At 37.9% G+C, this 13,187-nt stretch overlaps 1 protein-coding gene across 9 annotated transcripts in view; it reads right to left on the bottom strand.

Annotated features, from left to right (window-relative positions):
- Window positions 1-2,264: 2,264 nt before the first annotated feature.
- Window positions 2,265-13,187, bottom strand: part of myrf (myelin regulatory factor) — a 25,227-nt gene continuing 14,304 nt past the window's right edge. For 3 of the 9 annotated variants that reach the window (XM_072434835.1, XM_072434838.1, XM_072434839.1), the window contains exons 10-27: window positions 12,353-12,481; window positions 11,438-11,546; window positions 10,906-11,106; window positions 9,686-9,794; window positions 9,493-9,602; window positions 8,413-8,573; window positions 8,266-8,338; window positions 7,414-7,496; window positions 7,096-7,164; window positions 6,924-7,007; window positions 6,719-6,786; window positions 6,568-6,630; window positions 5,395-5,613; window positions 5,239-5,329; window positions 4,617-4,679; window positions 4,451-4,538; window positions 3,425-3,496; window positions 2,265-3,348 (exon numbers count right to left, since the gene is read on the bottom strand). In XM_072434835.1, the coding sequence (XP_072290936.1) occupies window positions 3,271-3,348; window positions 3,425-3,496; window positions 4,451-4,538; window positions 4,617-4,679; window positions 5,239-5,329; window positions 5,395-5,613; window positions 6,568-6,630; window positions 6,719-6,786; window positions 6,924-7,007; window positions 7,096-7,164; window positions 7,414-7,496; window positions 8,266-8,338; window positions 8,413-8,573; window positions 9,493-9,602; window positions 9,686-9,794; window positions 10,906-11,106; window positions 11,438-11,546; window positions 12,353-12,481 (1,870 nt within the window). In that variant the 3' untranslated portion in view covers window positions 2,265-3,270. The remainder of the gene's footprint in view (window positions 3,349-3,424; window positions 3,497-4,450; window positions 4,539-4,616; window positions 4,680-5,238; window positions 5,330-5,394; window positions 5,614-6,567; window positions 6,631-6,718; window positions 6,787-6,923; window positions 7,008-7,095; window positions 7,165-7,413; window positions 7,497-8,265; window positions 8,339-8,412; window positions 8,574-9,492; window positions 9,603-9,685; window positions 9,795-10,905; window positions 11,107-11,437; window positions 11,547-12,352; window positions 12,482-13,187) is intronic. The other 6 variants (XM_072434836.1, XM_072434843.1, XM_072434837.1 and 3 more) reach the window with 5 other exon arrangements.

Here is a 13,187-nt window from a genome sequence, read left to right as displayed (position 1 = left end):
AATATCAAGAGTTGCATTCTCTGCCTTACAATTGTTTAATGAAACACAATGAGAATTTTAAATCATATAACATTTTACTTTTACAAGTTGCATGTTGTTTCGAAATGTCTCCATGTTTCCAAAAATCAGATGCTTTAAGAGCTGTAAAACCATTCAATTTGTTATTAACTTATTTTCTTCTATTAAGACTTTTTAACTGTTACTTTCTCATTAGAAGACAATGCAAGTTCACTGTAAAACCTGATTTAAACCTATAAATTAAACCAGACCCTAAATATAGACCCTGCCAATGGGCTCATGTGCAGATCATAATTAATATATCAGCAATAAGGTAATAGAATAAGCCAGGCCATAAGTCAACACTATAACATTTGTATAGCACTGTATTGTTCAGCCAGGTTACAAATTATAGCTTTATTGAATGCATTTGGAACTTCAAACATATTCATTAATGGCAAAAAAATAATAATAATTACATAAAACCACTTAATGACACTGTGTTCTTTTCAAACAGAGGATAGACGAGGCTTACAGTGAATCCACAGGTAAAACATAAGCTACAAAACGATGCAAAACAAGCTACAATACATTTAGGAAACATTAGTGACGAAATGAACAATATCCTGTATGAGAATTAGTGTAAAGCTCAAGATTACGAGACAACGTTTATACAATGTGTAAGAAAGTGCTCCAGTGGTTTCAATACATGAGCTGGTGTCATAAATAAGGCATTGATTTATACTTACAATATTACATAAGCATATGGCTGTTTTCCCAGTGTGCTTTGATTTCTATGAACGGAGCGGGGAAGGTTTTAGCGCAACAATTTCTCAAATTCTGACCAGTCTTTTTGTCTTAAACCATCGTTAAAAAGTGACTACACACATAAATGCAAGCGACATGTCCAGCTATAGCAAGAGCATTTTGTCCAGTTATCCAGTGTCTGTTGACAATACAGTATTATTACTATTACTTTTCTTATTATTATTCTTATTATTATTATTATTATTACATGACAAAATGAAAATCAGTGTTATTCTGTGTGTGTTTCCAGTGATGAGCCACAGTCCAGTGTCAAAAAGTATTCCAGTGCGACCGCATTTACAGCGTCCTCCACTAATATGAGCTAGTAGTAGTAGAAATAGGAGCTCTTCTGGCCCCAAGACTCAACTAACGTATTTTCCAGACTATAAGTCACACTTTTTTTTCATAGTTTTGGCCGGGGTGCGACTTATACTAATATTTATACTTATATACTTATACTCATACTCCAGAGCGACTTATATGTGATATTATTTGCTATTTTCACACTGGCAACCGCATTTCATACTCCAGTGCGACTTATGTTTTTTCTTCTCTATTATGCATTTTTTGGCTGGTGCGACTTATACTTCAGTGAGACTTATTGTCCGGAAAATACGGTTACTTCAGTTTTCAGTTTTCAATTCAGTGTTCACAGAGCATTTGGACACGACGGACATGTGTTCTATTCAGGGCTAATACAGATAAAAAAATTTAAAATGTTGGAAAAGTCAGAACAGTTTTCGTTTGATCACTTTCAATGTGCCCAATTTTTGATGGAGCGTCCGCTACCCACATACTTCCATGGTTTCCCCTGTGCCTGGAATGTTCCACAGTATGGCATTTATCTAATCTATCTTTTTATTGCAAAAAAAAGTAAGAAAATGGCAGTCTAAATGTGAGCTGTTCCGTAGATCTGAGCTGTAACTTGTTAACTGATTGTCTCTACGGAGATACTGTAGATCAGGGGTGTCCAAAAAAAAATGTCACAGAGGGCTGCATCTTGAAACTTGAATGGAGCAGAGGGCCACAGACAACCCAAAAATCAAGTGAAATAAGTGAAAATTTTGCATTTGACATAGTTTCGATGCACCTCCACACCTTTAATAAGACTTGGAACATTAATATCAGGTTGGTATGACATCAAATTTACGTTAAAAAGTACTAGTTTTTGTTGTTTGGGTCAAGCCTGAGGGCCAACAAAAACTGTCCACAGTTTGGACACCCCTGCAGTAGATAATTCAAATCCCATGCTCCGGAACATTTCACACAGAGTCGAGCTTAGTTTCCGTGACTTCAAACAAAACCAATATTTGTGTGTGTCACATTTTAGACTGTGATTGCGCGTACGTGTTACTTTTTAGCCTGCATTTGTCGAGCATTAGTTGAGGACGCTGTACGGCCAGTGTTTTTCTTGTTCTCTTTGGCTCACGACACACACACATATTTATGCACAGTGCTCAGTTTGTACAGCACAAAGCCTCTCTGTGAGCCTCCGTTTACCAGTGTACACGACTGAGGTATAGAGTATGTTCAATATGACTGCCCTCATTCAGCTGAGCCCTCCGCTTTTGTCGAACAACACCAATACTCACTGTCTCTGGAAATTCAAAGATACATTTTCAGCATGGCTCGGCTTGTGTAATTAGTACGGTCGCAACAGTATCAAAAGTCATATTTTCGTGGACTTTTGGGAAATATAAAAGTGGTTTGAGTTCACGGTTTTGTTGTAGTGAAAGGGCAACAGCGTAACCATTGCTCTGTTTAACTGCAGCTGACGTGAAGGATTCATTATTGTTATTAAGTACTTTTGGTTTTAATATTTGGAGAATTAATTTGCAAAGACAGATATCTCCATTTTGAACTTTATTTTGTTTTCTTTTGGAGGTTTTTGATACTGTCTTCTACATATATTGTTAATAACTGTATTGTTAAGGGGATTTGCTCAAGAAGGATTAATATACACTTTTTGCTCTAAATAGATTTGGCTTTTGAAAACACTGCTAGACAAAAAGTAAATTCAAAGTCTCATAAGTTCAAATGGCACTTCTCTGTTTTTGCAAATGAACTCTTCAGTTTGAAATAATGATTGCAAAAGGTTTGTCTTGTCACGGCATTTTAAGAGAATATGTAGCATTTAAACAATATACCATGAGCACACTCTAAATAAATATCATGCCAAGGGGGTTTCATTTTCCTGTTTATAGGTGCTATTTGTGTGGATTTTCATAGATTTTTTTGCCTGAAAGCCATGGATACAGTGAGATCTGGACATTTGACGTACGAGACAATATCAAACCTTGGTGCTGAGAATATGCAAAATAGATAACTAGATTTTGATAATGATCCAGGGCTTACAGAAGTCGGACATGATTAAATGTACAAGTACACAAAATAAAATAAAACATTTGAGTGGGACTTTGTGTATGTACAAGAGCGCTGTCCCTCGGGTCAGCACAAAACCACTCCTCAGGCAGAGCTGCTCCGGAGACGGAAATAGTAATCTGTGGAAGTGCTCTGCGCGTCAGCCGAGCAGCTAACTTCACCCTGTGTGAAAGCAAACACGATGTATATTTGTTTTCGACTGGAATATAACAAAGCATAAACCTCCAGTTCCACTCACAGACACAGAGGCTCGGAGGTGAAGCGTGGCACCCCAGTATCGCAGGGGCACTGACAGCAGGTGGTGGGGGCCCTAAAAGAACACATGCAATGATTTAAACCATCTTACAAGTCAATTCATGTTCTAGTGATTCAGATCTAACCTAACCCCAGTATACATAATATTGATATTATGCTAAATCATGGCTTCCACCCATCTGCAATCTGCAAAATGAGGTGGACAGTTTGGTGGACTGTTTTTGACATCGCCAGCCCACATGATTTCAGAACCACGCATTTGGGCCTCAAAACTCCTGCCATGGACACAATCAATGGACACTGTACTGTACTTGGAGCAGCAGGGACAAATGCCCTCACAGGAAAACGGATGACACAAATTATACTGATGATCAAGGATTGGAATGGACAATAAACTGCATTTGGACTAATAGGGACAGATATGCCTGATTTTAACTTAGATTTAGGACTTTAAATGGATTTTGAGATGGAAAAAGCGTGTTACTTCTCTGTGTCATGGTCTTTGTTTGGTCTATATTTAATACAAACTGAGAGAGAAAACAGAAATAGGATTCTAACAAAAAATCAGACATTCCTTACTCCTGTATCAGTGAACTATAGCGGAACGGTGATTATTTATGGAGGAAGTGTTTTATGTGTTAGTCTAGTGTTTTCTATAGCTGTCCTTTGTGTATTTTTCTGCGTGGGAGCCTGTGTGTTCAAGACAAATATCCTTCGAGATAAAATAAAGTATGACAATCTTAAATCTTGAAACATGACAAAACAGCCTTTGTCTAAACAGCCATTGGATTTGAGGTTGCGCGAACTGATATCTATGTTTTTATTCTCTTAAATGTCTCTTAAACGTCTCTTAAATGTCTCTTAAATGTGTAAATCTCTTGTGTGCTGTTATATTTTCACCAATAATTGAAAAGGAGGTCTCAATCTCAATGGGTTCTCACTGGTGAAATAAAGATTCATAAATAAAACATAAATAAGTTAGGCTTTTCGCAGTGCACCAGTGTGATACCTTTGTCCCACTGCTCTGTCCACCGTCCACAGGCTGAGTGTGTCCTCTGTCCTGTCCACACTGACGCAGCCACACACTTCCCCCGAATCTGCAGCACACACGGCGTCACTGAAAGTCTGTTTGTTTAACGTGTCTAATGTGTTGTGCGCGCGTCTGACAAACTCACCTCATGTTTAATGTGAATTTGGAAATGGACAGGGTTTTGCCTCCAGTCAGAGACACAGTGTAGCTGCAAACATAGAGTTAGTTATTAAATAAATCAGACAAATGATCAATCTTATACAGTATAAACCTTTTCTCGACGGTAACTATAATGTGTGATGCGTTATTGAATAAGTAATTTACACTCTGTCTATGGTAAGCCGCATATTGATGATGGAAAAATGACTTTTTAAATGTTTTGGTCTGGAACACAATGGCAGTTTGCGCTCGGCTGAGGTTTGTGGTCAGCAGCCAAATGGTTACCCACGGCACCACCACAACAACAACAGCAATTGACAAGGAGATGGATTTGATATGGGTTAGGATTATTTCTGCGACTCAATACTTGAAATGTCCTTCTTACTGAACGCAAACATGAACTTCTTTAATCAGTGTTTTCTTTCCCCCGAACAATTTTAATACTTGATTATTTATAACGTGCATCTTATATACATTTGCAGATGGCTGAAATCTTAATATTTTTGTATATAGACAACTGAATCCTAATTGGACCCCAGGAAGTCTGAGCCCATTAATAAACACACACACAAACAACAAACAAACAAACAAAGATGTGCTGGACTTACATGCAGTTGTCAGCCGTCAGACACTTTGTCACGGCGACTGTTTGGTTTGTTTCTGGGATGTGCACGGAGATCAGTGAGGGCCGTCTTGCTCCTAAAGAAGAGACATGACAGAATGACTAAAACGCTCATACGCATAGTGCAGTGCAGCCGACTCACCACTGGGGGGGACACTGCGCTGCCGCCTCGTGCCCGGCTGCTGGCCCTGGGGCAGGTGGTTGGCCCCTGCTCCCTGTTGGTCGGGGCTCTTTTTGGACTTGGGGAAGTAGAGTGGAGGCGAGGTGTGACTGAGGCGGTTTCTGTGGCCGTCTTTGTCCATGGGCCTGGACTTGGCTTTCTTCACGATGGTGCTCTGTGTGGGCAGCAGACTGTCCAGCTCTGTTCAAATCAACAACAGCAAAGTTACCTCAATAAACGTGGCAGAAAAAGAAGAAACGGTGCATCTTCAGGGCGGAAGTAACATTTTGGGTGAAATTAAGCATGATTGCATGAATTATAACAGTGTCAGATTGTGTTCTCGCAGCATACATGGTCAGACGATGTGTACAAAAAAAAATCCTGAATGGTGAATAATGTTTATATCGTTTATAGTAAAAGTGCTACAAAAACAGCTAATCAGAAATGAACATGAAAAGGTTTGAAGTAAACTTTCAAGGTGATTTTAGCACTCTTGTGAATAATATTAGAAACATTTCACATTTGTCTGACAATAAAGCTTCAACTTATACATTTGAAGACATGTTTTAACACTTTTCTGTTGGATTGACATTGTCTATATCTAAAAAATACTGAGATATACATTCTTGTCCACATCGCCTTCCCCTCGACAGGATCAATAAGTTAAATACGTTCCAACTACTACAACTATAACTACTTCCTACTCCTTTTCAAACATGTAAAGTGTCTTATTTAAATGTTTTATGTAAAAGTAATCAATCAATCAATCAATCAATCTGTGTACAGAAAAAAGTTATCTCTTTACTATTGACATTTTACTAGACTTTTCAGTGCAATAAGTACATGAATATAATCTACTCAGAAAGTACATTGATTGTTTGAAAAAATAAAGTATTACGTTTCTTTACAAATGTATTTATTTTATTATTTTTATGAACTTTTTTAAAACCAGGTAAAATCCATTCAAAATCTCTTTTGCGACCTAGGCCAAAAGTGGACTGCAGCACTAAACTAAACTAAAATAAACTAAAATGAAATTAAATGAAATAAAATAAATACATTTAAAAGCATAGACATTCCTTTTTAATAGAGCAAAACTTTATAAAGAAAACAGCTCACACAGCAAATAAAAATAAGTAACAATTAGTAACTTACCTGTTGTTGACTGGTTTGTGCCTGATAATATAACTGTGGATGTTTCATTTGTAATAGATGATGCTGAAAACGAAGCGGTAGGAACAGAATTATTAGCTTGCATAAGTAAAAGGTGTTATTTAAACTTATGTAAAGAGAATGTAACACCGACCTGGTGCAGGAGTAGTCGACGTAGGAGCAAAAGTACTTTTACGGAAGATTCCCAGTGCAGATTTGGTCCTGAGCAGAGAACAAGATTAGCTATGTCTGACAACAATTGTATTCTCCAATGTTACAAACAAAAACATCCAACAATTAAAAAGAAGGTTTGGTGAAAATGAAGGGACAAAGTTGAAGAGAAGCTGCAGAAATCCTACCAAGGACAGACAGGCGGACAGAAATGCACAGTGGCAGCGAAGAATGGCGTCCGAGACATGAAAACAACGCAGGAAGGAACGAGACTGAAGAAGCAGATAGAGTTTATCATTCAGGAGAGACAGGACAACGACACGGCACGGAGGAATCATTATATTTACGACAGAGACATACCCATCTCGCTCTGTGACGTCTCCTCTGTGGTGGAGGGTCAGGACGTACAGAACGGACATGGATATTACACTGGAGGGATCGAAAAGAGACGTAAAATCAGGAACAACTCTCAAAATGAAACTACAACAAACAGTTCAGTGGGTCGGTGGAGTAATGCTATGCTATGATCGCCATTGTGTCCTCAGGCAAGACACTTCATCCGCTTCGAGTGTGTGCGTTCTCTGACTGAATGGCTGACTGTTTAGAGAGTGATTGAGTGAAAGTTTCCCTAAGTGAAGTGCTCCAGAGAAGAGCCATTAAAGTGTGTCAGTTTCTCACCTGAAAGCCATCACCACCACCAGAGCCAAAATAGTCCCCTGCATGAACTTCTGACTGATGCAGCCCTGGTCTGCAGCTGGGCTCTGTAAAGGAGGGGAAATGTGTGTGGGTTTATTTTTCAAGCCAGTTTCTAGAAGTCACAGTTGGTAAGTGGTCCCTGCTCACCTCCAGCTTATTGTTTTATTAAAGGAAACACATGATGCAAAACAGACTTTTATGAGCTTTGGGTTTGTCCATGTTGTAACTGAATGATCCTGTATTCAAGGCTTTTCTGTTGTCACCTGCCTCCTATCTCTGACCACTTCTCTTATCTTACTTTAGTCCAATCCAGTCCACTTTATTTGTATAGCACATTTTATTAAAATAAATACTAAGTGCTGCACATGTGTATGCATCAGCCACAAGCATTTTGTAACTATGTATGACTGCATTGTCTCTGCCAAATAAATTAATACATTAATTTGAATAAATAATACTGAATAAAATCAGAGTAAATACATGAATTAATGAATAAATAAATATAAGTATAAATATAAATATTAAAATAAAATAAAATAAAATAATACATTGGCATAATTAGCCTAACCACACAACTCACGCTGTGTTTTAAGCCAGAGGGTAAAAGTGGGTCTAATTTTTTTTTTTAAATGTAAATGAAAATATACAATGTTGAAATTCTAATCAGAAGGAGCAGACCCAATACTTTCTTCATTAGTTTATTCATCTATTTATTCATTTATTTATTTTTACTTCTTTCAACGTTACTTTAAATGCATATTATATTCTGTGAACTTCTCTCTTGTTTTACATTGTGTATTTTTGTTAAATTTGTGTTATGAATGCAGAACAGACCTTAGACCCAGGTTTGGTGCTTTTCTTCCTGAGAGGGCCGCTCCCCGACCGGCTGAAGTAACTCCCAGCTTGACTGCAAACAAACATGGACACAATGTTATAGTTACAGTGTTTCCTTTGTGTTTTCTCCCTCTTCAGAAGCCTCACCTGGCAGTTCCTCCGCTCACGGTGCTCTTCATGCTGTCGAGCCGCCTCAGCTTGGCCAGTTTGCGGCTCCAGCGCTCCAGCTCGTCGATGCGTGTCTCCAGGTTGTCTGTGAGTTTGCACAGCTCCTTCACCGCGCCCACGTTCTCCATGAAGATGCGATCCTGCGGACAAGCACACGCGGGATCACTTCTTCTTTCTCATGTGTTCATTGAGAAGCCAATATGGAGAGTATGTCGACTCGTGTGAACATTTTGATTCATTTTTATCAGAAAAGATCAAAACATATGTAATATCACAAAACTATATACCGCATTTTCCGGACTATAAGTCGCTTTTTTCATAGTTTTGGCCGGGGTGCAGCTTATACTTATATACTTATACTCCGGAGCGACTTATATGTGATATTATTTGTTATTTTTACACTTGCAACCGCATTTCATACTCCAGTACTCCAGTATATATGTTTTTTTCTTCTCTATTGTGCATTTTTTGGCTGGTGCGAGCATTAAAAAATACACACACAAAAATAAAAATCCTTGTGATCTATTCCTCAGTTTTCGAATAGGAATAAATGTCTTCCATATTTGCTGCATAAGGGCATCTTAAATAGCAGCACTGAAAATTAGAACTTAAGTAAATGTACAGTTTTATTGCTAAAAAAGTACTCCTGCTAACATTGTACATTAATAAAACTACAAAGTATGCTTAAAAAACCCTCACTACTACAAGTTTTAATGACTGGTTGAGCAATTTGTATAACATTTTAGATAAATCTTTTATGTAAAACGTGATATTTTTAACCGTTTAAAGCTGACTTAAGATGTTTAAACCATAATCTGCTTATTCTCTGCGCTCTGACCAATCAGAGAAGGCGATACAGTGCTGTTATGTGTGTACTCAATAACTCCTAAATGTAGAGAAGTACAAATCTTGGCTAGAATTACAAGTAAAATCACCTGAAAAATCTTTTTATTAATAGAAGTGTAAGTATTTGTAATTTGTTACTTTCCACCCCTGATACATAGGTTACGTAAAACTGCTCCTCTTGATACAAACACAAAATTGACTATTTGGTTTTACCTTGTTGACGACTAACAGCTTTGGAATTGTCTCCCCGTTGGCACACACCACGTCTCCGCCCTCCTTCACGGCTTCAGGTAGAATCTTCTGAACCTCCTGAGCGATCACTCCTGACAGTAAAAAGTGGACATAAGTTCACCTGTCGCGCGCCGTGACGTGAAAGTAATAGTGACGATCAAACACGCTTCATTACCAGTGTCTGCCGTGTTGTCAATGCCCACGGTGGCAGCAAACTCGGGCTTGTACTGGTAATGGACCAGCCTCATCTGTGATATCCGCTTTAAATTATCCGTAGTGTCCACCTGCAAAGTGACGCAGTGATGCTTTTACTGATGATCACAAGACTAGGAATATAATGTCAGTTTAGATTATAGGGCATTGTCATGATTTAATTGAATGTAGCGGCATGGTGTAAAAGTAGAACACAGAAGTACCAAGAAAATAACTTTCTAATCACTACATTGTCAATAGCCTTATATTTAAGCACGAACAAAGACGTTAACGTTTTATAAATGATGATTCAGGCTAAGTAACGTAATTACTTAAATAAGGAGTTAGGGTTAGTAGTTGGGTTATTAATTAACTGTTACTAAACCTAAAGAAATCGTAATTTACTGTTTGTTCATAATGAATTAAGTCTTTGTCTTTACTTTATTAAGGTTATTTAAAGTGTACTTATTATAAATCCTTACCTGACCAAGAGCCTTTATAGTATTCAGCCAACATAAGCAAATGAATGACGATTTCAATGCTTTAAGATACCATACTTTGACTCCTCCTTGGTTAGTCTTCCTCGTGAGTGAGTTTGCACTTGTACAAACACTTGTTTGTGTTAGTTTGAGCCCAGTTTAATTCTGATGGTCCTGTTCTAGGCCTGATTTAGTCCAGATTTAGGCCGAGGCGTTGTCCCAGTTTAACCTGGTATTTGTGCAAGTGTGAACGCTCCCTAAAGCCGGCTTCTACGATTAATGCATGTCAAAGAAAGTACAGGACATTTTGCAACAATTATTTGTCTTCCACTCGCGTTGGAGCCGTGATGAAATGAAAATGGTTGCACTAAATCTGTGTTGCTTTGATATTTTCTACATTTTAAGAGCACTGAGCAACAGAGCCTGGCAATGTGTGGTATCTAATGTTATAACCTGACAATTCGTAAGTCGCACTGACCTCACAGATATGAGGAATGCCACGACAACTAACCACAATCATTTTGTGCAGTTACTCTTACTTTACTTGGAGTTTCTCTTTTTAGTTTTCTCTTTTTTTCTTGGACCACTACATCTACTTGAGTAATACTGTGTAATTGTGTAACTGTGTGAGTAATACTTTGAAGAAACAATACTTTTATTTGAGTACATTTTCTGCACCTCTCTCCACCCCACGTTATGAGGTCGAATGAGCCTGGACACTCACCTCCTGGACGTTCTCTTTGGCGCGGAGGTCAGACGGATGCACCACTGACCCCATGACCTTCATGTTTCCGTGGATGACCAGGGCTTCGTCGGGCCGGTCCGTGTTGATGCCCACTCTGCCATGATGGTACACAGAGTCCGGCACCTGCCCGCGCTGCCACAGCACGTCCGAGTCGCTCTCAAACTGACCCGGGTTCGACGCCTGCACAAACACAAGACTCTCGTTTGAAGTGGACAGTGATTGGAGGACAAGAAGTAAATGACAAAACAGAAATGTGTCACTCATACAATACGATATATTTATGGGGGAAAAAATCACACACTGTATCCATTTACTGTTTCACTCGCTGACATGTGTAAATTATTATTTATTTAATGATGATCAATAAAAGTATGAATAAATACAGATTTATATCGCAAAAATATAATGCTAACATTGCAAATATCACAGTATGCTACACTAGAATATGACGTTTAAAAAAGGAATTAAAAAATAATATGTTATTTAGTAAATGATAGTCCTTCATATTTACATAGAAACATGATGTTACCCTGACGATGATCCTCTCTGACACTTGAGCCGCCACAGTGTAGCTCTGAGAGAGGGCCTGGGCGTGCAGCGCCACCACCAGCATGAAGAACCTGCAGCACACACAGTATACAATATAAGTACTACACTCCAGCATGAAGTACCTGCAGCACATACACTATACAATATAAGTACTACACTCCAGCGTGAAGTACCTGCAGCACACAGAGTATACAATATAAGTACTACACTCCAGCATGAAGTACCTGCAGCACACAGAGTATACAATATAAGTATATACAATATAAGTACTACACTCCAGCATGAAACAGTAGCAGTTCTGAAGGACAGGTTCTGTGTTGTGCAAAAGTATCACAGGCCTATTTAGCAGAATACAATTTAAAGAAGGTGGCAAAAAATAATAATAATGCAATTGTAAGTATGAAATACTTAATAATCCTAAATTACTACTAGTTACTTTTTTCTTACACATTTTTAATAGGATTTTTGTCCTGACATTACAAAAAACTTGATTAAATAAACAATTTAAACCTGAATTAAATAGTTTTAAAGCACTATGCACATATTCTCTGAGCTCTGGCCAATCACAGCAGGCGATGCAGTGATGTTGTGTGTTTGAAGATGCAGAAAGGAGCAGAGACAATACTGGGACAGGCGTGCTTTGGGACAGTTGGGACTTTTGCTGTGCTCAATAACTAAATGTAACTTACTGCAAATACATAGCAATTAAACTCAATTACAAGAACAAGCACCTGTTTTATTAAAAATCAATTTTAAAAAGTACAATTACTCAAAACATTACAATTACATGATTATTGTATTTAGTAACTTTCCACCACTAGTAGTAACTTTGGATGTTGTTGGGGTTGTACTAAGTAATAATATTACAGTCAATTACCTCTGGTCGGGGTTGGGTTTGCCCTTCTTCCTCATGTTGTTGGCTGTGGTCTCACTGAAGTGGAGTCGACCCACCGTTACCTTGGTAACCTGTTCTGGAGGCAGTGTGACCCTGAGAAGAAACATGTCACTGTCCAGGACTTTAGGCGCTGCAAGGAAACCTACAAGTACTATAGATGCAATACAATAAACTACAGTAAATAGAGCATAACTGTTTGCTGGTTTTATGTTTTTATAATAATGTTTTATAATCACTAATTTACTATTACCTATCAATAAGAGGTCTGGTTCAATTACAAACTATATCAGTATACCTCCAACCTTTCACAACAAATACCAACTAAGATAATATTTGTCTTTTCGAGTAGTGACAGATCCAAACCCACATTCAATCAGGGATGTTAAGATTATTAGATCAATAATCATGATCCTATAGGTCACAATATAATCCTAAGAACTAAAGATAACAATAATAAGCAAAATTGATCTATAGTTAAAAAAAAAAAAAATGTAAAGTGCTTTTTTTTATCAGGCTTTTTTTTGGACACATTCCGGCAGTTCAATTTCATAAAGCTGGTCAAAAACCTGAGAAAAAGTAACATGATATTCAATGGAAACAAAAGAAAATGTAAGATTTCTCTGATGTTTAGTCATATTTTTGTGAATTGTGAGTAATTGTTAAATCGTGATTTCCCCCCCTCCCCACAATAATCGTAACACTAAAAATGTATATCACGACATCCCGGACTATATCAAGCATAAATACAGAGCTAAACATCAACAATCAGACTAAACCATAGATACGTTCGTTATCAATGATAGTTGGGATGAGGACA

This window comes from Eucyclogobius newberryi, unplaced genomic scaffold, assembly GCF_026437365.1.
Source record: "Eucyclogobius newberryi isolate DKJ021-1_F unplaced genomic scaffold, fEucNew1.0.hap1 SCAF_7, whole genome shotgun sequence".
NCBI lineage: Eukaryota > Metazoa > Chordata > Actinopteri > Gobiiformes > Gobiidae > Eucyclogobius > Eucyclogobius newberryi.
The sequence above is the reverse complement of the archived record's forward strand: the minus strand, read 5'-3'. Positions and strand labels throughout refer to the sequence as shown.